We start from the raw sequence: 26694 nt of genomic DNA on the forward strand, positions 1-26694 counted from the left end.
TCACCTTTATGCTGCTTAGTTTGGGATCAAGCCAGTCGGATGTTAATCCATAACTTCCAGCTATCTGCAATATCATCCGTGACAATGGTATGCTTAGATCTAATTAAACTCGCTTCTCAGCGCAATATTAAAGTGTACCACAGTGTATGTTGCTTTGTTCCTCTGCTCTCATCATTGTTCCTGGCAGCAATCCTCCTTCCTCTGGACAGAACCAGGGTCTCGGACACGATCAGCTTCAATTACCTGTAGCTCTGGTCACTGAGGGATGCTCTCACACCTGGATGCCGTCAGATTCTCTGCTCACACAGTTCCTTAGTTTCACCTTCCTCTAAGATGGCTGCTCTCTCTTTTTCTTCTCTCCAGACTCTGTGTAAACCCCATCTCTCTCATGAACATGGAGATATATGTGCAGTCTGTAGCTCTGTTTAGGAAACAGCGGCATCTTCTGGCCAAACAGCAGAATGTAAGTCCAGAACAATTAATTTAATCTACACAAACAGTGTTCAGATAAGGAGAGATGTTTCCCCATCTCACATGCCACTCCACTAGAGGTTGTCGTTCTTGGCAACCCTCCCCATACAAACTCATCCTGGGCATAACGCTGTGGGGGCACACCAGCATTGGGCCTTATTGACCTTCCTAGAGTGACAGGCTCAGAAGCACTGAGGATGTCAGGCACATTTAATGGGAGAGGAGCTGCTGACCGCTCATCACTTTTCCTGGGTGGCAAACTTGCCACGGCTGGATCCTCTGTGGGTACTGTGGCAGGAACAACCCACCATTCCTCCTCCTCTAAGGGGATTTCCTATATACTTTAAGCAGGAGGAGCCATCTCTTCCATGCACACTGGCTCATCAAAATTACAATGCCTCAACATGTTATTGTGCAAGTTTCATAAGGGCCCCCCAGTCTCTATTGGCTCTACCTCATAGACCGGGGTGGCAGGGTCTACCCTCCTCTTCACCGTGTATGGGACCGCCTCCCACCACCCATCCAACTTTCCAGACGGCCGCTTGGTTTTGACCATCACTCAATCACCCGGGGTATACCCATCCCTCTGCACTGGTCTTGGGTTAGGGTGTACCATTTGTCCCAGGCGCTCCCCCACATCCTTGTGGATCGCTCTCAGCCGGCGGCGGTACTCTTGCACCCATGCGGTGGTATTTCTCTGTGGTGGCTCCCTATGATCGGGCATGTGGAGATCTTCAATCTCCCGTCCGGCTCTCCCAAACATGAGCATATGTGGGGAGTATCCAGTGGTACTGTGTACCCTGTTGTTATAGGCCCACATCAGTTCAGGTAGGTACTCGGGCCACCGAGCCTTTTGGCTGTCCTCCAGAGTACGCAGCATCTGGAGCAAGGTGCAGTTGAACCGCTTGCATGCCCCTTTTCCCTTGGGGTGATACAGGGTGGTGCGGGAACGTTAGATCCCATAGAGTTTGTACAACTCATTTATTAGAGTACCCTGAAAACATGCCCCCTGGTCCGAATGTATCCTCAGTGGACACCCGAACACCTGTATAAAGTGTTTGCAGACAGCTTCAGCGGCCGACTCTGCCGTCTGGTCTCTGGTGGGTACAGCCACCGCATACTTTGTGAAATGATCTGTCATGACTAGACAGTGCGAGTGTCCCAAGGTAGACTACCCAATCTGTACATAATCGATCATTAGAAGCTGTAGGGGCGCTGAGGTCCGGTTGGCCTGGACAGGAGCCCGCTGTTCAGTACTCTTGCTCAGCCCGCAGGATCGACTCTTAAGACATGCCTCGGCCACCATGTCTGCCAGATCTGGACAGTATACCAGCCGTTGGAGCCACTTGAACATTTTGTCGTTCCTGAAATGGGCGCCCCTCTCATGGGCTTTCCGGTCCCAATGACATGGATATGACAATCTGTTGCCGGGACCGCAGCTCTGATTGTAAATATATGGTCCAACACGGGAGGCCCTGGGTAATAGTCAGCTTATCCCACTTCCTCAACAACTTTTGGCCCTCTGAAGTCAGACGGGCCCGCTCTTCTGGCCGAGGCCAGTTCTTGGTCCGGACCCATTCTTTCACTTTCCACAGGTCTGGGCAGCCATTCTGGACTCTTTCCCAGCACAATGGACATCCATTTGAATGTGCCATGTCCTGGAAAATGGCTAATCGACCAAGGTCAGGAGTTTTAGTGTCCTCTAGCTCCTCATTGGCACTCTGAGTCGACAACCCTACAGGGACTTGGGAGAGTGTATTGGTGCCGTTCTCCCTATTTGACTGGAACTTGATGCGGTATTGGTACTTAGAAAGGCGAGCCAACCACCTCTGCTCAAGCGCACCAAGCTTCACATTCTCCAGATGTGTTAACGGGTTGTTGTCCGTCATCACTGTCACCTCTGCACCTGTCAGGTACTCCGCGAACCTTTCGGTCATGGCCCACACCAGTGTCAGTAGTTCCAATTTAAAGGAGCTATAGTTGTCAGGATTGCTCTCTGACTCCCTCAGAGACCGGCTGCCATAGGCAATGACTCTTTCACATCCATCCTGGACTTGGGATAAAACGGCCCCCAGTGCACTGGTCAGCGCCTCCTCCACTGCTTCAAAGACCTCTTGTTCCCAGGGTCCCCACTCAATGGGAAGATTCTTTGGGCCCCCCGCAGTGCCCCTTAATAACTCGTTTAAGAAAATGAGCAAATTTTGGTATAAACCTCCTGTAGTCAGGGCCGTCTTTAATATTGATTGGACCCTGGGCAAAAATTTACTTGGGCCCCCTGGATCCCGCCTTCCCACACCCTAGCATGCAATCACGCCCTCCACCACAACACACACACAAAAAATCCACACATCTGGTAGAGTCCAGTGAATGACTGTAAATACTTCCAGTTCTGAAGACTCCAGCAGCTCAGGATCAGTGCTCTGGGCTCAGGCTGGAAGTGGGCACTGCTCTGCAGGAAGGAGACCGGGGCTCGACTCACCCTAGTGTTACAGTATATACCCTATAGTATACAGCACCACACAGTATGCAGTTTAGCACCCCACACTATACAGTACCCCACAGTATATAGTAGAGCAGTATAGCCCCCCACACTATACAGTACCCCACAGTATATAGTAGAGCAGTATAGCAGCCCACAGTATACAGCACCTCACAGTATACAGCACCCCACAGTATACAGCACCCCAAACTATACACGATACAGTCCCCCACACTATACAGTACAGCAGTATAGCACTCCACACTATACCGCACCCACAGTATACAGTATACAGACCCCCACAGTATACAGTACAGCAGTATAGCCCCCCCCCACTATACAGGCCCCCCCACAGTATACAGGCCCCCACACAGTATACAGCCCCCACAGTATACAGCCCCCCCACACTATACAGGCCCCCCCACAGTATACAGCCCCCACTCAGTATACAGCCCCACCCCACAGTATACAGGCCCCCACATAGTATGCAGCCCCCCCCACAGTATACAGTCCCCCACACAGTATACAGTCCCACACAGTATACAGACCCCCCCACAGTATACAGTCCCACACAGTATACAGCCCCCCCACAGTATACAGTCCCCCCACAGTATACAGTCCCCCCACAGTATACAGGCCCCCACAGTATACAGGCCCCCACACAGTATACAGCCCACCACACAGTATACAGCCCACCACACAGTATACAGCCCACCACACAGTATACAGCCCCACAGTATACAGCCCCCCGCAGTATACAGCCCACCACACAGTATACAGCCCCCCACAGTATACAGCCCCCCCACAGTATACAGCCCCCCCCACAGTATACAGGCCCCCACACAGTATACAGTCACGCACAGTATACAGACCCCCCACAGTATACAGCCCCCACACAGTATACAGGCCCCCACACAGTATACAGGCCCCCACACAGTATACAGGCCCCCACACAGTATACAGCCCACCCCCACAGTATACAGCCCACCACACAGTATACAGCCCACCACACAGTATACAGCCCCCCCCACAGTATACAGCCCCCCCACAGTATACAGCCCCCACACAGTATACAGGCCCCCACACAGTATACAGTCACACACAGTATACAGACCCCCCACAGTATACAGCCCCCCCACAGTATACAGCCCCCCCACAGTATACAGCCCCCCCGCAGTATACAGCCCCCACACAGTATACAGGCCCCCACACAGTATACAGCCCACCACACAGTATACAGCCCCCACACAGTATACAGCCCCCACACAGTATACAGCCCCCACACAGTATACAGCCCACCCCCACAGTATACAGCCCACCCCCACAGTATACAGCCCACCCCCCGCAGTATACAGCCCACCACACAGTATACAGCCCCCCCCACACAGTATACAGCCCCCCCCCCCACAGTATACAGCCCCCCCACAGTATACAGGCCCCCCCACAGTATACAGGCCCCCCCACAGTATACAGGCCCCCCCACAGTATACGGCCCCCCCACAGTATACGGCCCCCCCACAGTATACGGCCCCCCCACAGTATACGGCCCCCCCACAGTATACGGCCCCCACACAGTATACAGCCCCCACACAGTATACAGCCCCCACACAGTATACAGCCCACCACACAGTATACAGCCCCCACACAGTATACAGCCCACCACACAGTATACAGGCCCCCACACAGTATACAGCCCACCACTATACAGTAGTTTACAGTATATTAACATAACAGCCCCTGTCACCTTTTTCTGATGTAATCTTCACACAAAAAAGCTCCACAGTTAACTTCTGCAACAGGACCTGTGATGACCTCATAGTCATGTGACCAGTAATTGCTAGGTTACTGGTCACATGGTGATGATGTCATTAAGGTCCTAAACACAACTTTAACACAGTACGATCATGATGCCTGGACTCAGTGCAGGCAGGCACGGCAGCACCCCTGTGTAGCTGACAGCTGGACACCCGGGGCAGTGGCTAGCAGGACTCAAGAGGCAGCTGCCTTGGGCCCCCCAGGAGCAACTGGGCCCGGGGCAGCTGCCCCTTTTGCCCCTTGGTAAAGACGGCCCTGCCTGTAGTAGCCTGCCAGTCCCACGAACGCCCGCACCTCTCGTAGTGTACTCGGCTGGGCCCACTTCTGGAGAGCCTCCATCTTGCTGGGGGCCGGCTTTACCCCCTCCAGGGTGACCAAATGTCCCAAATACTCTATCTGCTGTCGAAACAGTTGCCACTTCTTGGGCTTGATCTTGAGCTCATGGTCTCGCAGCCGTCTTAGGACCTGTCGCAGCTTCTGGAGGTGATCATCAAAGGAGGGCCCAAACACTACTATGTCGTCCAGGTATATCAATACCGACTCGAAGTTGAAATCTCAGAGACAGTGCTCCATCAACTACAGCTCCTCACCATCTGCTGTAGAACCTTCTGGGTTGGTCGGTGTGTGGTGGCCCGTTGCCAATACTTCGGCCCTTCTTTGGCATAGAGTTGATGGTCTAGGTCTCACAGCACATTCATACCTAGTGTCACATCCATTCCTCTCCGGTAAAAATGGTCCACCGTGCCGACGTCTTGCCAAACAGTCGGACCCGCATCCAGACTATCCCTCGGACGTCCATCTCTCTGTTATTGGCAGCCGTCAGCCTGATGATGCTCCCGTCTTCCGGCTCCATCATATGTCCAAAGTGTCTTTCGAAGAACTCCAGAGGCATAAGGGTACACTTTGACCCTGTATCAACTAGGCAGCGTACCTTCTGGCCTTCCAACTCGGCTTCCATAATGGGCCTGCTTCTGGTGTACCAGCTACTGCGGCGGTCGGAAGTTTAATGTCGTCTCGGACTTCATCTGTTCTGGGCACACTCTGGCTATATGGCCATACTGTCGACAAGCCCAACAGAGGGGCCCCCTTTTGCTGTGCCCCCGCGCCTAAGTTATCCTGGGTGGAGTGGCGCAGGGTGCTGGGGTCATTTCTGGAGGCCGAGAAGATTCTGCCTTCATCTGGGACACTTCCAGCCGAAGTTCTCTCAATTCTGTCCGCAGGGCCTGGACCACATCCTTTAAGGACTCTGAGTCTTCCGACCCCAACCGGTCCCCTGTAGCATGGGTGCTACTCATTACTCTCGCCACCACAGGCATGTGCTCTTCCTCTCTCTCTACGGCGGCTAAGTAGACGCTGTAGAATGTCATGTCGGCCATCGTCCAGGTCATCTCTTGCAATTTGTCCTGTAAGAACTTGTTGGAGAGCCCCACTATGAACTGGTCTCGTAGTAGCCGGTCCACCTCCCGGAAGGCTCTCTCAGATTCGGGCCTTACCATCACTTTCCGTCTGACGTCATCCTCTAGAGCCCCCAATGCAACCTCTGCCCGCAGCTTGGGGGGTCAGGTTACACATTCTAACTGCACTTTGCACCCTTTCAGTCCAGTCCTGCAACATCATATTTTTACTGTCAAATTTTGGCAGATGATGCAACAGCGCCCCCACAGGGATGTACCCTACTGGCACAGGCATGGCGGGAGCAAGCTGTATCAGCAGTTTTGGAGCAAGTTGGTCTTGCACTGGCGCACCCTGAGCTGGGTCCTGGACCGGCACCCTTGGTGCCGGGGGAAGGTCTCCCGCTGAGTTCCCGTCCATAACGGTCGCTGTATCCTGCCGACTATGCCAAGATGTAAACCCTGTACCGGGGTGGGCTCCCCAGGATACAGTGAAGTCACGAATGTGGAAAGCAACCCCAACACTAGCTTTTGCCAAAACAGAATTTTACTTAAATGTGGCAATAAACACAACCACACACGCTGAGAACATACAATAAATGTACATACATCCAGCCCGAAGGCTGAGACCCTTGTGCTGCACAGCATGGCGCCCTCCAATGGATGAAAGAGGAAAGTGCCATAATTTACCTACTGGCGGGCATGACTAAACTGCCACACCTTACATGTTATAACCCTAAAAACAAGAACCACTGTATGGGTGTGTGTTACGGGCTATCCTGCGGTGCAGCACAATAGCTTACAATCTTACCAAGTTCTTCCCCCTCCCATAACTGGTCCTGTAGCACGTGCCTGAATATTCCTCCTGAGCAAAAAAATGCCAGCCTGGCTTGAGTTTGTGAGAATTTTATCAGCTCTCCGATGTGAAATGTCACTTTAAGTTATGGAGTCCTTGAAATGAACAGTAGTAACACTTGCGGCCTGACACAAACAGATACCCTAACTAACTAACTACGGGCATGGTCTTAGTCTCCAGGCGCCAACACTGTGATGAGGTGCGTGCACGATCTTACCGACCCAGGTCTGCTTTGCATCCGCTGGTGATTCTGAACAGAACAAATGTCTCTCTAACAAGCATGCGGTCCCGCAGTGTATGTAGCTTTGTTCCTCTGCTCTCATCAGCGTTCCTGGAAGCAATCCTCCTTCCTCTGGACAGAATCAGGGTCTTGGACACGATCAGCTTCACTTAGCTGCAGGGATGCTCTCACATCTGGATGCCGTCAGATTCTCTGCTCACACAGTTCCTTAGTTTCACCTCCCTCTTAGATGCCTGCTCTCTCCTTCTCTTCTGTCCAGACTCTGTGTAAACCCCATCTCTCTCATTAATATGGAGATATATGTGCAGTCTGTAGCTGTGTTAGGAAACAGCGGCATCTTGTGTCCAAACAGCAGAATGTAAGTCCAGAACATTTAATTTAATCTACAGTACACAAACAGTGTTCAGATAAGGAGAGCTGTTTCCCCATCTCACAATAGGGAGAGAGCTGCAGCAGAAAGGACACCCCCTTGAGCTGCCAGCTTGATATAAATCTAGCAGAGCAATGAATGGGGGGATCTCTGGATCCATATAAGGTACAGGGCTGGTTCTAGCTTTGTTAGAGATTGTCATGTACCGTATGATGGATGATTTTTACATCAATCATGGCATAACCCCTTTAAGTAGGAGACGTGTGCTCTATTATAAGCTACTGGAGAGCATGGGGCCCAAACTATGATCTTGCCGTCTGCTTTCCATGTCCGCCCATGTGTTAATCATCCATTACTGTGTATGATATGGTTATGATATAGCGCATTGCGGATTATTTTGACTCGTAAGGCCGTCTGTCAGGTTAGAAAATGCCTTCTTAGGGAGAGACCAGAAAAATGCAGATGAACAGGAACTGTTTCCAGATGAAAAATAAATGTTAGTACTAAGGAGGCGAAAAGTACTTTGTCAATACATACCTCCACAATATGGTGGTTTTACCATATTATTCGCTAGTAACACAATAGACACAGCCGTTGATTAATCTGTTAGTGTGGGAACGTTGTTGTTTTAGTGTGGAAGTGCGGTATTTTTCACCCTTGGGTACACACAAATAGCACTACCCTGTACAAAATAGTGTCACCACCCTGTCCCCGAAAATAATGGCACCATACAGCACTGATAATGCTGCCATATACAGTACATGGAAACATTCCCACAATATAAATTATACCGCCATAAAGGTCTCTTTACTTGATAGTGCTAGTGTTGGAACATTCAGGAATATAGTTGTCATTTTATTGTGGAAGTGCGGTATTTTTTACCCTTGGGTGATAAGAGATGGCGGTCATATAATGTACACACAAATAGCACCAACCTATAAATATAAATAATGCCACCCTACTGTAGAAAATAGTGTCACCACACTGTCCCTGTAAATAATGCCACCATACAGCACTGATAATGCTGCCATATACGGTACTTAGAAACATTCCCACAATATAAATTATGCCGCCATACTGTCCTAATAAAGGTCTCTTTACTTGATGGTGTTAGCACAGGAAAGTTCAGGAATATAGTAAAGGTTGTAATTTTATTGTGGAAGTGCGGTATTCAAGTGAATGGGTCCGCATCCATGATGCGGAATGCACACGGCTGGTGACCGGTGTATTGTGGAACCGCCGTATGTGGTCCACAGCACGGGCACGGAGCCCTTACGTTCGTGGGCATGAGCCCTTACTTTGTTTTACTGGACTGAGATTGTCAGGGACTGGTTTTCTTCAGTTGGCGTCTGTGTTTAGGCTCCTGTGTTCTGTGATTTGTAGCCTCAGGAGGTCGGCTTCAACATATTTCTGACTCCTAATTTTTGTGCAGACTACACCATACCAGACAAAAACAGATCCTGCAAGACCGGTTGTCACCCTACAAACCCACATTGTATACAGAACACACATGTACTAATACACACGTACACATCACAGATTTAAAGGGCTGACAATCTCCCTTTAAGACGTCTTCAGTGACACTTATTTGTCTTTCCTGTATACACTCTGTGTATCATGTTGCGCTCTTTTGTTATTGTATTGTATTCTAATTCTGTATGCCTGCAATGTTACTTGTGGCCACTAGATGCCACTGTAGAGTGAAGGGTTATGAGATTATACCTGGCTGTAAAGCAGGAAGTGTTTCAGTGTGTGGCAAGGACAATGTGGACTGACAGGGAGACCTGTGAGCTCGGGCAGCAGACTGTAGTCACCAGGGGACCGGCTTGAGAATCAGTAAGAGGAAGAAGCCACTGCCCTGCAACATAACAGACCAGAAGAGCGCCTGGTGTATGCAAGACCCGCTGAATGCAAGACCCGCCAAGATGTTCTGCAGAGCATCAAAGAGACTGCTATAAGAGGTTGTATTGCAGTTCAGTCCCCGCTATCTTACCATATAGGTTCCCCCTTCCCGACTGCTTAAAGGGGTTATTACATGATCAATGTAAAAAATGAAATTCATACAGTACATTACAGCCTCTTTCTAACAAGGTTAGGAGCAGCCCCATGCCTCATATAAATCCAAAGATCTCTCCATTCATTGCTCCAATTTCTCTGCTAGATTTATTTCAAGGTGGCAGCATAGGGGGCGTGTCCTTTCTCAGTGGGCGTGCCCTGTCTGCTGCAGCTGGTGGCAGTTGTAGGATGGAACTGAGCATGTGCGTCCAGCTCAGTGAGGTGAACAGAGGAATTAGAAAAAGAGCAAACAGCAGGTGGCGCTATACAGGTAACATTTTATGTTCAATTTTTAATGACACGCAATTAGAAAGTATTCAGATCCAGGGACTGGTTTGAAATAGGTAGAATTTTTTTTGTGGGACAACCCCTTTAACTGTTAGGTTATGTGCACTTGATACTTGTGATGTACTTTAGGTTTAAATGAGATTCATTAGGGTTAAATCATGGGGGGGGGTCCTAGGGTACACGAGGCTGGAATGTCCCTCTATCATATACTGGGCTACCAAACAAAATGGGTGTCCACCCTGATGGGGGCAGCCATCTTGCTGAATACGTGTGCAGGGAGAGGGAGCTGATGTGATCCTGCGTTACCCGGGTCTGTTGCTCTTCTGCCTGTGATGATAATGAGATGACTTCCAGGGTACACTGCACAAGCTGACAAGTGACAGGAGGCGCTGTATATTTCAAGAATTTTTCAATATAACTTTTAACATGAAAAATAAACAAAAAATAAATTTTTTGTGCAACATAAAACTTTAATCAAACAATATAACATGCAAACGTGAAAATACAAATGTGACCGGTTCTATAAATCGGAGACAATTCAGTGTGATATATCCAAGTACAACGTCTTTTATATATATACAAAAGATTTATTACATTACATACCTGTGTATTATATACATTACTACAAAAAACATCCAACCACAGCACATACAACATAAATACATAGACATAAATAACATGTGGATCCCACGGCATCTGCAGCAAAAATGCGATGCTCTGCAGGCTGTCATATCAGAACGGAAATCCGTCCAGGACAAAACACCGACGTCTTCTGCTCTGCCGGCCTCTAGATTTCCTGGAGAAAAAGAGAAGATAAAGTTTAGGAATGTGTGTCAGTACGTACTGCAGGGCACCGGCGCTGTTGATTAATGGCTCATACACACGAATGTATTTTCTTTCCATGTCCATTCCTTTTTTTTGGACCGTATACAGAACCATTCATTTCAATGGGTCCGCAAAAAAAACGGAAGTTACTCCGTGTCCATTCCGTTTCTGTATGTCTGTATTTCCGTTCCGCAAAAAAATAGAACATGTCCTATTATTGTCCGCATTATGGACAAGGATATAGGACTGTTCTATTAGGGGCCAGCTGTTCCGTTACGCAAAATACGTAATGCACACAGACGTCATCCGTATTTTTTGCGGACCACAAGATACATACGGTCATGTGCATGAGGCCTAAAGGAGATATTTGGGTACCAGGGACAAATAGATCAAAAAACTAGCTAATAATCATTTATTTTTATTTTTATTCCTACCGTTTTGTGTATACAGCTCCGAGGCCGATCTATGTATATAGCTCTAGCTGCTGCCTCCTTCTACTGTGTGTCCATAAACAAGAAGAGGGGGCAGAATTAGACAGGCGTGAGTTTATTTTTATTCCTACCGTTTTGTGTATACAGCTCCTTCAAAGGCTCTTCTGCCATAAGATACATGGCACATGCTAGGTAGGGGCCCTATTACAGATTCTGCAGGGGGCCCCCGATGTTTCAGGTTATGCTCCTACTATAACCCAGGATAGAAATTTGCAACCATTTCAGCCATGTCAGAGGTTATGGGAAGCTGTCTTCTGTCCCCCGGTAACAAATCATGCAGAAATACCCATGCTGCATCCCTTTAAATTAGTCCCACCCCCACTGAGACCATATTTTTTTTTGAAAATCCAATAAAACCCAGGAAGGTATGAAGTAGAAACACCCAGATGACATCCCACAGGCTACTTTCACACTAGCGTTAATATTTTCCGGTATTGAGATCCGTCATAGGGTCTCAATATCGGAAAAAAAACTCTTCCGTTTTGTCCCCATTCATTGTCAATGGGGACAAAACAGAACTTAACAGAACGGAACGCTCCGAAATGCATCCTGTTCCGTTCTCATACCGGTTTTCTTTCCGTCATGGGATGCGGAGCAAGACACAATCGAAAACGGATCCGTCCTCCATTGACTTTAATGGTGTTCATGACGGATCCGTCTTGGCTATGTTAAAGATAATACATTCAGATCCGTTCATAACGGATGCAGACGGTTGTATTATCAGTAACGGAAACGTTTTTGCTGAGCCCTGCCGAATCCCATGCACACCATGCGGATTACGCTCTGAAATACTACAGTACCAGCAAAGTGAATGAAATGTGACATTTCTCATGCAGACAAATCTCCACACGGGTGCAGGTTAACGTGCAGAAGATCGGCACACATTTCCTTGCAGTTTTCTGTGCATTTCTGCATCAAAAACGACAATTTCTAACAGTGGTTTTTGGTGCGAAATGGATGCGGTTTGGCTGCAGATTTCACCCTTCCTTTGAAAATTGTCAAATCCGCAGCAAAAAAATCACATAATTGACGCATGGAGATTTGGAAATCCGCACTTCAGGTCAATGTTTGCCCAGAAAAAAAAATCGGCAAAGTGTACATGACATTGTCCATTCTCATCCTCTTTACTGGTACGTGAATCTGTGCGGAAAAACATCGCGTAATCTGCATCGTGTGTAAGTACCCTAAGGCTATCTGCACATGGGGGCGGGTGAACGCACATTAGAGCCACGCGAATTTATGTGCGGATTTATGTGCGTTTTTGCAGCCTATCCGTAGCAAAATCCATAGTTTCTAACAGCAGGTTTTGGTGCGGATTATATGCAGTTTTAGATCTCACCCTTCCATTGTAAAGGGTGAAATCCGCAGCTAAAACCGCAAACAATTGACATACTATTTCATTTGAAAGCCGCGCGGCAGGTGAATTTCTGGACTGAAAAAATCCACAGTGTGTATGAGATTTGTGTAATGGTACTGTGCTGCGCTGCGCACTGAAATCCGTGCGGTAAAACTGCACGTAATCTCCATCGTGTGCAGGTATCCTAAGGGTCTGTTCACACTATGCATTTTGAAAATCCACCTACAAAATTCAGTGTGGAATCCACGCGTGTTTTTCGTGCAATTTTTTTATGCTTTTTTTTTTTTTTTTTCAATCAATGCATTTTCAGCACAGATTCGTGCGCCAAAAAAGCCAATACATGTGCAGAGCTGTTTTTTTTATGCTTCCTGTTCATTTCAATGAGAGATTCAGCGTGGATTCGGCCCCAGGATAGGACACGCTGCTTCCCATTGAAATGAGTGGGAGGCTGTTTTGAGACGTTTTTATTTTATTTTGGAGGCTGATTTTGAGCCGGAAACGCTCCGATATCAGCGCCAAAAAAAAACTGTGTGAACTGGTCCTAGGAGGTATGAAAACTTTTTCCTGGTCTTAAGATTCTGCCCGTGGTTTCTCCCCAGCAGGAAGTAACGGCGCTCAGTATCGATTGTACGCAATACAATAACATTGCGTCATGGCGGAGGCCAGTGGTCAGGACAGGGAGCGCGGCTCCACATACACATAAGGAGGAGCTGGGCGTCCAGTAGGAAAGCGACCACCAAATCCAGGGCAGGAAAAACATCTATAATCATCATGAGTCTGCCATTTTTGGGATACTGTCAGGTGATGGCGCCGGCACCCTGTTCCGGGTTTTGAAGACGCGCTGGTACTCGGTAAACTCCCTATAATCATTTTTTCATCATCAAATGTTTCCTTGTTCTTGATTTCCAATTTTACATGTTCAGGAAAATAGAGGAAACATGTGAATGTAGCAGAGCTACCACTAGGGGGGGCAGTGGATCTGGATCATGGCCGACCCCCTGGGTATATATTACACTGGGAGCCGTAGGCTCCGCTTATATCAGGGACTCACGTGAGGCTCAGGACATATTGCAGTCACATCGTATCATGTTTAGTGTCGGTGAGTTTTATTGCCTTTTATTAGACGTCTCATCTTTCTATTCCTCTTGCAGAGATGGGAATGTGGAAGCAGCCAAGAGGAAGTGTGAAAGGGAAGCAGAAAAGAGGGAAGGAACGTGAAAGGTGCGAGGAAAGGTGAGAAGAAACCTAATGTGAAGGAGTGTGAATAGAAAACACGTTGAAAGGGAAGAAGTGCAAACAGCAGGCAGCCGAGAGGGAAGCAGAAAAGAGGGAAGCAATGAGAAAATGCAGTGTCCCACTTATGTGCTATATGTGGGCACTTTAAATTGCTGCTAAATGTCATATTCAATGTATTTAATATATTGTATTTTCCTAATATCAGGCTGGCATTGTCATTACATCTATTCGCCCCTAGGTGGTGCTGGCGTCACATATTATATATAACTTGGGTGTGTCTAGAACAGAAAGTGAAGTAGTTAGAGAGAGGAGAAGGAAGTTCATGGAGGAGGAGAACAGTCAAGTTCCATAATGTAGCTGCTGCTCTTTCCTCTGGGCCCTGATCAAGCCTGGAGATGACAGACCAAGGAGTCACAGCAGCCCAGCACAAGACAGTAAGTCTAAGTATGAATATGAAGCAAGTCTAGTGAAGATTAGAGCTGAGTCTAGCCAAGGGACTTCACCAGCACCAGTGACCAGGAGGAACTTAAAGGTACCTGGGCACAACTGGATAATTAGTGCGCAGAATTATCCTTTTCCACTAAACGACTTCTGGGAAAATAGTGAACCTGAATATTTCAGGAGAGCATCCGGCATCAAATGTAACAGAGAGTTTGCCTGTCACGAGGGAGAACGCCCTTATTGGATTGCTCAAGATAAATAGGAAATCATTATATTCAGTACCTGAGCGCTAGAAAGTGAATTTAGTGCAAATCTACCCATTCTTTGCATGTAAAGTAACAGCATTAAGAGAACTCCTCAACTGACAATTGCCAGACCTATTTTAAGGAATTTCAGCTAAAGTAATAACCTTTGCTATATTGATGAACTGTAACAACTGTCCTGAGACGATTGATCGTCAACTGTTTTACAACAACTGACTCCTCATCCTTTCTATTACTACTCTCAACATTTGCACCGTACGGTGCTGGCGTCACGAACACAGGCGCCCAGCCACCAAAGCACCTTAAACACCTGTACCATCAAGGGCACCTCAACTTCCATCTGGCTGGTGTTCCCTGCAATAGAGAGTGCCCCGGAGGATCTAGTGCTCTCCTTCCCTCCACTGCACTGCCGACCCAGGGAGGCTCTGCTAACCATGAGTAAATGAACTACTACCTCCATTGGCCCACCGTAACTCATGTGTTGCCCCTACGGTCCGGTACGTCGCAAAAGGGAAGCAGAAAAGAAGGAAGCAATGTGAAAGGGTGCAAGCAGGGGTGCACCACCAATGAGGCCAGGTGAGGCGATCGCCTCAGGCAGCACCAGGTAGGAGTAAGAGGGGGGCAGCGGAAGGGCCATGGGCAATGAGCGCTTTCATTGTAGCAAAGGGGTTAGGTTAATAAATTGGCATTGGGGGGGGGGGGGCACCATTTCAGTTTTCCTCTCAGGCAGCAGAAAGGCTAGGTGCGCCCCTGGGTGTGAGCAGTGCAGATGAGAAGAAACCAAATGTGAAGGGAAAGCAAGGAGAAAGGGAAGAAGTGCAAACAGCCAAGAGGGAATAAGTGTGAAAGGGAAGCAGAAAAGAGGGAAGCAATGAGAATGGGAAGTAGTGGAAATGAAAAGAAACCAAATGTGAATTACCGTAATATGAAGGGGAAGCAAGGGAAAAGGGAGGAAGTGCAAACAGCAGGCAGCCGAGAGGGAAGAAGTGTGAAAGAGAAGCAGGAAAGAGGGAAACAATGGGAAAGGGAAGAAAACGGACCAGAGGAAAGAAACTTGAAGTGAAGGCAATGTGAAAGGGAAGCAAGGAGAAGGGGAAGCAGTGCAAACAGGAAGAAGACAAAGGTGAAAGACTATGAAGGGGAGGCAATGTGAAAGGGAAGCAGTGAAAACAGCAACCAGCCAAGAGAGAAGGAGCTTGAATGGGAAGCAGTGTGAAAGGGAAGCAGTGTGAATGAGAAGCAGTGTGAATGAGAAGCAGTGTGAAAGGGAAGCAGTGTGAATGGGAAGCAGTGTGAAATGGAAGCAGTGTGAATGGGAAGCAGTGTGAAAGGGAAGCAGTGTGAATGAGAAACAGTGTGAAAGGGAAGCAGTGTGAATGGGAAGCAGTGTGAAAGGGAAGCAGTGTGAAAGGGAAGCAGTGTGAATGAGAAACAGTGTGAAAGGGAAGCAGTCTGAAAGGGAAGCAGTGTGTGAAAGGGAAGCAGTGTGTGAAAGGGAAGCAGTGTGAATGGGAAGCAGTGAGAATGAGAAGCAGTGTGAAAGGGAAGCAGTGTGTGAAAGGGAAGCAGTGCAAATGGAAATAAACCAAATGTGAAGGAGTGTGAATGGGAAACAAGGAGAAACAAAAGCAATGCAAACAGTAGGCGGCCAAAAGGGAATAAGTGTGAAAGAGAGACAGAGAAGAGGGAAACAATGGGAAAGGGAAGCAGTGCAAACAGTAAGCAGTCAAAAGTGAAGTAGTATGAAGAGGAATCAATATGAAAGGGAAGCAGTGCCAATAGGAAGAAGGAGTATGAACAGGGAGCTGTGCAAACAGGGAGCACCCAAAAACTGAAGGGTAAGGGTGTGTTCCGTCAAAATAAAAGAACTGCAGTGGACTCCATGGCAGAAAATGAGACTCACCCTTGGATTTCCGCCACAGATTTGCAGCCGCACATGTTTCTATCTGCATGCATACTGATGGGACTAAGGCTACTTTCACACTAGCGTTTTAGTTTAAGGGTATTGGGATCCGTCATAGCGTCTCAATACCGGAAAAAGCACTTCCATTTTGTCCCCATTCATTGTCCATGGGGACCAAACGTAACTGAACCGAACGGAGCGCTCCAAAATGCCTTCCGTTCCATTTCCATACCGGAGAGTAAACCGCAGCGTGTTGTAGTTTGCTTTCCGTCCTGGGATGCGGAACAAGAAGGATCCGTCATGACTCCCAATGCAAGTCAATGGGGACGGATCCGTTTTCTCTGCCACAATAGAAAACGGATCCGTCCCCTATTGACTTTCAATGTTCATGACGGATCCGTTTTGGCAATGTTCACCGGATCCGTTCAGAACGGATGCAGACGGTTGTCTTATCAGTAACGGAAGCGTTTTTGCTGAACCCTGCCGGAGCCAGCAGAGACACTGGTGTGAAAGTAGCCTCAGACATGGCGATTCTTTCCAGTGATGTGGACTCTGAATCCAGATCGCATAAACCAGAGCATGGATTTCTCATTGACAACAATGTGCCCTGAAGGGGAAGCAGAGAAGTAAGGCGGCCACAGACAGACATTTATCTGCAGATCATTGGCAGATCCACACATTTGGTGAAATCTGCTGACAATCTTGAGAATATGGAAGCAGAGAGGAAGGAAGCACTGAAGTAGGAAAGAGCGGAAGACGAGCAGAGAATACGGAAGCGATGTACAAAGTCAGCAGAGAGGGAGGAAGCACTTCCATAATCACAGGGTTATGCCAGAAATGGCTGACAGATGGGGGACCTCAACTACCAGGAGAACAGGGCAATGAAGAGACTATTGAGCTTTAAAGAGTTACAGAAAGGCGAGCTTAGGGTCAGAGGACCCCGTTCTTCTGATGGGTGAGGGTCCCAGAGAAGTGAAAAAGAAGGGTTTCATGGAGGGATCATAGGAGGTCAGGTTACTATGTGACAGCAGTGACCAGATTATGGGCAACACCTTGGTTGACTGGTGTCCTCTTGTCCTCCAGGACAGATATCGTCCCCTATTTTCCTGCCATTCTGTCCCTTCCCCCATGCTTTACACTGCAGCTCTGTATGTTTAGATGGGCAGCAGTGTATAAGAACTGATATCTCTGATAGATAATGTCCTTTACACAATGGTAACAAATCTCCAGCACCAGTGGGAAGGACGATTATGGGGACTTACATGACACATCTGTAGGCAGATGATCCTCGGTGAAGCAGAGCTGTGTGTGTTACACACTGATACAATGTAGCTCTGCTGCGCCACCTGTTACATCTAGATACAATGTCATTCAGCTCTGCTACTTATAAATACAATAGTAGAAGCCTGTGCTACAAACATATTTATTAACCTGTAGAATGCCACCTATAAGTACAGTGTTACTCTGCCGTGTTACTTATGTGTACACTGTTACTCTGCCATGTTACTTATATGTACAGTGCTACTCTGACCTGTTACTTATATGTACAGTATTACTCCTCTGTTACTTATATGTACAGTATTACTCCCCTGTTACTTATATGTACAGTATTACTCCCCTGTTACTTATATGTACAGTATTACTCCTCTGTTACTTATATGTACAGTGTTACTCTGCCGTGTTACTTATGTGTACACTGTTACTCTGCCATGTTACTTATATGTACAGTGCTACTCTGACCTGTTACTTATATGTACAGTATTACTCCTCTGTTACTTATATGTACAGTATTACTCCCCTGTTACTTATATGTACAGTATTACTCCCCTGTTACTTATATGTACAGTATTACTCCTCTGTTACTTATATGTACAGTGTTACTCTGCCGTGTTACTTATATGTACAGTGTTACTCTGCCGTGTTACTTATGTGTACAGTGTTACTCTACCATGTTACTTATATGTACAGTATTACTCCCCTGTTACTTATATGTAAAATATTACTATCCCCTCTTACTTATATGTAAAATATTACTATCCCCTCTTACTTATATGTACAGTATTACTCTCGCCTGTTACTTATATGTACAGTATTACTCTACCCTGTTACTTATATGTACAGTGTTACTCTGCCGTGTTACTTATGTGTACACTGTTACTCCCCTGTTACTTATATGTACAGTATTACTCCCCTGTTACTTATATGTACAGTATTACTCCCCTGTTACTTATATGTACAGTGTTACTCTGACCTGTTACTTATATGTACAGTGATACTCTGCCGTGTTACTTATGTGTACAGTGTTACTCTGACCTGTTACTTATATGTACAGTATTACTCCCCTGTTACTTATATGTACAGTATTACTCCCCTGTTACTTATATGTACAGTGTTACTCTGACCTGTTACTTATATGTACAGTGATACTCTGCCGTGTTACTTATATGTACAGTGTTACTCTACCATGTTACTTCTATGTACAGTATTACTCTCGCCTGCTACTTATATGTACAGTATTACTCCCCTGTTACTTATATGTAAAATATTACTATCCCCTCTTACTTACATGTACAGTATTACTCTTACTTTAATGCACAGTATTACTCTCCCCTGTTACTTATATGTACAGTATTACTCTCCCCTGTAACTTATATGTACAGTATTACTCTCTCCTGTAACTTATATGTACAGTATTACTCTCTCCTGTAACTTATATGTACAGTATTACTCTCCCCTCTTACTTATATGTACAGTATTACTCTCCTCTCTTACTTATATGTACAGTATTACTCCCCTGCTACTTATATGTACAGTATTACTCCCCTGTTACTTATATGTACAGTGTTACTCTGCCGTGTTACTTATGTGTACACTGTTACTCTTCCATGTTACTTATATGTACAGTATTACTCCCCTGTTACTTATATGTGCAGTATTACTCTCCCCTCTTACCTATATGTACAGTATTAATCTCCCCTCTTACTTATATGTACAGTATTACTCCCCTCTTACTTATATGTACAGTATTACTCCCCTGTTACTTATATGTACAGTATTACTCCCCTGTTACTTATATGTACAGTATTACTCCCCTGTTACTTATATGTGCATTATTACTCCCCTGTTACTTATATTTACAGTGTTACTCCCCTGTTACTTATATGTACAGTATTACTCCCCTGTTACTTATATGTACAGTATTACTCCCCTGTTACTTATATTTACAGTGTTACTCCCCTGTTACTTATATGTACAGTATTACTCCCCTGTTACTTATATGTACAGTATTACTCCCCTGTTACTTATATGTACAGTATTACTCCCCTGTCCAGTGATTTATTCCTTTGATATGAAGTTGCTCATGCTTCTTTAAAGCATGTTTGCAGTGAGCAGAGAGTTGAAAACTCTGTCAGTGGCTTATATTTCTGGAGAACAGAAGGATCGGGTGTTAATATTCAGCATGTCCGATCCTCCTCTCCCCGACATCACCTCTTGTGGGACGGTCAACACCTCCACCCCACCCCACCCACCATGCATGGTCGGTTTGGTTGCCGTTCCTGTCATGTGTACTGACACCTGTACTCCACTTCGTTACAGGTACATGCAGTTCCCATGTAATTAGTCTGACATTAGCATATCGGAAGTTTAGGCTGCGCCCATTGTTACTTCTGGGAACATGTACAGTACAACGTGTGGCTATCTGCTGGGTGCACACGTGTCTGAGCCATCCCCTGTCACTATCTGACCTGCTATCAGAGTGATTATTATCTTCTGTACAAACCAAGGTATTGCATCTCAGCCCATCCACTTCAATGGAGCTCAGCTGCAATACCACACACAACCTATAGACGGGTGTGGTGCTGTTTTTGGAAAACAGCATCTATATTTTTCTTATCCTGGACAACCCCTTTAAGACAATGTCTAATGGTAACAGAGTACTGTCCTGCTGAACCATTAGACTTTAATAATTGCTTTTCTGGTTGCTTTGTTTCCTACAAGCTAATTGATCCTTAATTCTGACAGGAGCAAGCGGCACAAATGGCCTCATGTAACCAAATATTGCTCATCTGCCCCAAGGGACGGGGCTGCCGTTCTCCTGTTACAGAGGCATACCACGAGGCGCGCTCTCACCTGCTCCTGCATCCTCCTCCTCCTGGGTGGCATGGCTTGAAAATTGAGCCTCTTGGCGATACGCGTGGTGACCCCGAGGCGTACGTCGGTGGTGACCGCCCTCCATCCCATCATCCGTCCGCACGTCGGGCACTCCAGCTGACCCCCAGCGTTATCCTTGCCTCCAGCGCGCTCCACCAGGCACGTCCTGCAGTAGCTGTGCCCGCACTCTGTGGTCACCGGGTCCTGAAAGTAACTGCCACACAGCGAGCAGACGGAGCCGTCCTGCAGCTCTCTGAAGGGGCCTGTCGAGGACATTGTGTGCGCTGTCTGTTCTGTCTCTTGTTGGATGACATACATACATTAATACTGTACCTCTATATGTACCTGTGTCCGCCCCTGTTTACCTCGGAGAGGCGGGGAGTTATGCTGTTTGGCAAGTTTTCATGTTCCGAGGGATTCTGGGAAGTGCCCTCGGGGCCCTTTTGTCACCAGCTTGTGATGTAATGAGGAGTTAATGCACTATATATAGCTGAGAGCTAACAAAGGGTTAATCGTGGGCTACGTTGTTTACAGAGTGGCGTATAATGCGGTAGAAGAACACCGCCGGCGAGTACTCATTGGAGATTTACCGCCTGGAACTGAAATGGGGTTAGCTGACTGTAGGGGAGGATGTTGCACTCTGTGACATTCTGGTATCTAGGAAAGTTGGGTGACAATGGGATACAACTGGCCATACATTACCCCCCCCCCCCCCCCCCCCCCACACACACACATAGAGATGTAATATTACATGCCAGTCATTCAAATAAATGGCCGACCATGTTGATAGACATTTGCTGGCGGCTCTACTCTCTGGATAACACAGGGGTTCCCCGAAGTGTGACACCCGCCACCCTGCTATATAGCCTAATAGGTGAACCCTTCATAAAGCACCTCCTTTAGGCTACACCAACGGAGATGCTGAGGATTTTCTGTCTGCATTTGCATGTGAAAATCATGTAGATTTGGAATTTTTATGCAATACCTTAATCGGGCACCTTAATCGGCGTGAGGAGACTAATAGGCCATTCGTGGTCCTTATGGAATTCTGGGAAGAAAGGGATGCATATGACCTCTTAACATGCTCTGCCTCTAACGCCACCAGAGGTAAGGTAGCTATCCTATAAGTCAATGTTCAACCCTTTAAATAGGCCTTGAGACATGACTTGGATAATAACTAAGCCAGCACCTCATCTGCAGACAGCTGTGATTGCCCCTCATCAGTGCTTGGAGCTCATTTGCATCCCTTCTTCTCAGAATTCCTGAGCAGCATTTATGTCCTATAAGTCTCCTCGCACTGACTAAAGCGCCTCTCACCAAGTTAAGCCAGTGCTCTCTGCTCTGCACTGATGAGGGGCAATCACCTCAAAACAGCTGTCTGCAGATGAGGTGCTGGCTTAGTTATTATCCAAATCATGTTTCAAGGCCTATTTAAAGGGTCAAACATTGACTTATAGGATAGCTGCCTTACATCTGGTGGCGTTAGAGGCAGAGCTTGCTAAGAGCTCATTTGCATCCCTTCTTCTATCCAATACATTTTTTTCAGTCCAGCATGGTCGTACCATTATAGGGGTTTTCCAGGAGTTCAGCATTGATGGCCTATCCTCAGGATAGGTCATCAATATCTGATCGGTGGGGGTCCGACTCCCGACACCCCTGCCGATCAACTGGTTGAAGAGGGAGCGGTGCTTTGGTGAATGCTGCGGCCTCCTCACGGCTTACCAAGCACAGCGCCGTACAGTGTGTAGTGGCTGTGCTTGGTATTGCAGCCCAGGTCCATTCTCTTGAATCGGACTGAGCTGTACATACGGTAAGTCATGTGATCAATGAAGGTGACGTCACTAGTCTAGGAAGAGGCCGCAGAACGCACCGGAGCATAGCAGCCTCTTCAAACAGGTGATCGGCGGGGGTCCCAGTTGTTGAACCCCCACTGATCAGATATTGATGACCTGGGGAATTTCTGGAAAACCACTTTAAGGTGGTCATAGACATTAGATATCTGGTGGCTCAGTTCTTAGTCCTCGGGTCCTGAGTTCAAGTCCTTTCAAAGGCAACATCTCAATGGCTTCTGTACGTGGATGAGAGATGGCTGCGGGCAGATACCCATCAGGCCTCCTGTTATTTTTATTGGAGGACATTACAGTAGGAATCATTGAGGACGTTCTCTAGCCTATGCCTGATGTAACTTTACAGCGCAGGCGATGGGATACAATGTTAAACATCTCAAGTTCTGCCCAGTTCCAAAACATGTAACTACACGAAGTAGCTGTTGGCACCGCGCCTTGTGTGGTTATTTCACTATTTCAACCATTTCGGAGATTTTATGGGACAGGTAACTCGCGGCAATGCAGCTGATTGAATTTTAGTGGTTGTGACCCTTATGCAAGTGCTAGATGGGCATGTGGGTCGTGACCGCAAGTCCCTGTGCCCCACTGCAAATCTGCAACAAGCTGCTCCAACTATCATGAGCTGTGTGTAAAACTGGTGCCCTCCTATGTGGCTATGCAACTAGTGCCCGGGTACAACTCTTATAGCTTCACCCCCGGCTGCTGCGTTGAAGATTTTCAGTTGCCCTTTTGTATTGTGCACCCTTCCATAGGCACCATAATACAATGTTATTTACTACTTACATCAGGTTTGAAAAATTAGGTGTCATCCAAAATGGAGTTAAAGGCTATGTACACCTTTGGGGGGAATTTCTTATTATTGCATTCTACTCATTTTGAGCTTAAAATCATTTTTTTCAATTGGTCTTTATTAAATATGTTGAACCCTTGTCTCTGTGCAGCCTTGAGTTTCTCTAGTAGCAGGATCAGAATTTTCACTCTGTTCTGTCTGGCAGCACAGCTGACGGCTTCTGATCTCTGACCTCCTAAACACTCATTATAGCTCAATTCTTATCTTACTGATAAGGATGTGGCTAAATAAGTGTTTCTGACCATTTAGTAGTTTAGAGATAAGGGTTATTAGATGAGGGCACAAAGTGAAATGACCATATGTTTCTATCAAAGGTTTAAAAGTAATATAGGAAGTATTACTTTACTGAGAGAGTAGTGGATGCATGGAATAGCCTTCCTGCAGAAGTGGTAGCTGCAAATACAGTGAAGGGGTTTAAGCATGCATGGGATAGGCATAAGGCTATCCTTCATATAAGATAGGGCCGGGGGCTATCCATAGTATTCAGTATATTGGGCAGACTAGATGGGCCAAATGGTTCTTATCTGCCGACACATTCTATGTTTCTATGTTTCTATCATTCACACAGCTATGGCTCAATATTTTTAATAAAGACCAATTGAAAAAATGATTTTAAGCCCAAAATGAGGAAAATGCAATCATAAAAAAGGCCCCAGAAGGCGTACGTAGCCTTTATTGGAAAACGTATATTGCTGGGATGGCAGGCATATGTACATAAAGAATGCTGTCATCCCTCACATGATACTTGAGGGCCATGTACTAAGCTAGAACTTTACCAGTCTTCTTGGGCATCAACCAAACAAACCTCCAGGTTACATCCAGACTCTTTTCTATTCACATGTTGTCCTTATAGGCATGCAGCGAACTGATGTAGCAGAGTTGCTGGAAACTAGTGTAGCAGAGTTGATAGGGACCGGTGTAGAAGATTAGATGTAGCACAGTTATTGGTGATTGCTGTACCAGAGTTGATTTGGGGCATCACTGGAGACCGATGTAACAGAGTTGATGTAGCAGAGTTGCTGGAGACCGTATACCACAGTTGATGTAATGAAGTTGCAGAAGATCAGTGTATTAGAGTTGGTGCAGAGTACAGGGACACAGGCTGCTAACCTGAATAATAACATGAGGTCCTGCTACCCATGCAAGAGACTGGAGTAGCAGAATTAATGTAGCATAATTATTGGAGACTGGTGTAGCAGTATTGACATAGCACAGTTGGTGCAGTATATAGAGGCGCAGGCTACGAACCTCAGCAATCGGTTGGTGTGCCACTACCCATGCTAGAGATTAATGTAGCAGATATGATGTAGCACAGTTACTAGAGATTAGTGCAGCAGAGTGACTGTAGTAGAGTTGCTGAAGACTGGTGCAACAGAGTTGATGTAGCACAGCTGCTGGAGACCAGTGCAGCAGAGTTGATGTTGCAGAGCTGCTGGAAGGCTGGTGTAGTAGAGTTAGTGCAGAGTACAGGGATGTAGACTACTAACCGGAACAAACAGGCAGTGCCCTGCTATCCATGCTAGAGACCGGTGTAGCTGATTTGATGTAGCACAGTGTAAGTAGTGGAGTTGCTGAAGACTGGTGTAGTAGACTTGATGTAGCATAACTGCTGGAGACCAGTATAGCAGAGTTGATGTTGCAGAGCTGCTGCAGACTGGTGTAACAGGGTTGATGTAACTCAGCTGCTGGAGACCAATGTAGCATGGTTGATGTAGCAGAGCTGCTGGAGACAGTAAAGGTGGTACAGGGTACAGGGATGCAGGCTACTAACCTGAACAGCCAGGCAGTGTCCTGCCGCCTGAGCGACTATAGAATAACCTGGCCGGAGGACATCATCACTGATGTATAGAAGAAGAGAATGAACCAGCCTGAGGAGGGAGCGCATGGTGCTAGATCCAGGATAGGTGAGTAACAACAAAGATTCATATATTCACAAGTATAACTGATTTATACAAACTAAATTATAACGACAGGTCCACTTTAAAGCAAACACATGAGGAGGGCATGTTGACAAGTGACAGCTGACACCCCAGTGCACAATGACAGATGTGCCACAGGGCCCGGAGGTAAGAGCCGAGCTCCACAACAGCTGCAGAACATGCGGCTTGTGCCCATAAAAAAAACTGCTCCGAGCAGAACATTATCCGGATGAGCAGAAGATAATGCTGTTATTCATTGCATGCAGTGAGCGTGTATACAGGAGGAGGGTGGTAAGTCGTCCTTGTTTATGCCAACTTACCCACTATACAGACAATACTCCATATTGTTCCCATTTTAGGAAACATTCATTAAATAAAGGAACATAGAAGTGCAATCGGCTGGAGAGTCCCTTATTATTTTTACCTTCTACTTACCTATTTTTACCTACACGCACTGTAAGTAGCCATACATGTTAGGATGGGTTCACATCACGTTTGACGTATACGTTACGAAAAAAAGAACTAAAACACAGCTCACCCCGTTCTTGTATCCTGAATAGTCAGGTAAAAAAAGTATATGTTTTTTTTTACAATGGGACTCTATGGCGAATGGATGCCACTGTATGGCATCAAGCTGAGGCATCCGTTTAACGTATACGTTTATTGTATACGTTAAAAGGATGGGAAAAACGGGATGTAAACCCACCCTTAAAGTCAAGCCCACCGATTTTGTCAGGAACGACCAACCATCAAATGTGTATTAGAAGTTGAACAGACATTCATTTGGCAGATCAGGATCAGGCCTTTTTGAATTTCAACATGCCCAATAGCTTGTTCTCGTGGAGGATCAGCCACTGCCAGACATGTCTTTGCAGTGACAATGCGTGTATGTTTGCACCGAGCATGCAAGTGCATAGGGGGCTCAGGAGAAATAGCGTTCAGTTGAACAGTCATTCGGCCGCCAACTTTTATGGTAGATCCACATGGATGTAACTCATGCAGATCTTTGCCACAGATTTTTTGCTGTAAAATAAGCCGTACCCTGTAAGATGTATGACCACCTTAAAGTGAACCTGTCCCCTCTCCCGACATGTGAGTTTTAGTAACTACTTGCATTCCCCATGTAATATCAGTTCTGGAGCCTCTATTTTTATGACTCTGTGTTGTACTATTCCTTTATTATTCCTGCTAGAAGTTATGAATGAATTGCTAGCAGTTTGCAGTGAGGGTCCAGATGGGTGTTATCAGTTGGGTGCGTGTCCTCGCACAGCTTGCCATTATCCAGTCAGCACTGCCAACCCAACTGGTAACACCCAACTGGACCAACTGCTAGCAATTTATTCATAACTTCTAGAAGGAATAATAAAAGGAACGGTACACCATAGAGCAGGCATGGACAACCCGCGGCTCTCCAGCTTTTGTAAAACTACAACTCCCACCATGC

General features: G+C 46.6%; 1 protein-coding gene across 1 annotated transcript; it reads right to left on the reverse strand.

The window, feature by feature from the left end:
• Positions 1–10462: 10462 nt before the first annotated feature.
• On the reverse strand, positions 10463–20967 carry LOC120977797 (RING finger protein 39-like). Its single transcript, XM_040405919.1, has 2 exons — positions 20614–20967; positions 10463–10762 (listed from the first exon to the last, which is right to left on the reverse strand). The coding sequence occupies exons 1-2, from the start codon at positions 20950–20952 to the stop codon at positions 10754–10756; spliced, it is 348 nt and encodes a 115-aa protein (XP_040261853.1). The 5' UTR covers positions 20953–20967; the 3' UTR covers positions 10463–10753.
• Between the last annotated feature and the right edge of the window lie 5727 nt (positions 20968–26694).

This window comes from Bufo bufo, chromosome 8 (genome assembly GCF_905171765.1).
Source record: "Bufo bufo chromosome 8, aBufBuf1.1, whole genome shotgun sequence".
NCBI classification, from domain to species: Eukaryota; Metazoa; Chordata; class Amphibia; order Anura; family Bufonidae; genus Bufo; species Bufo bufo.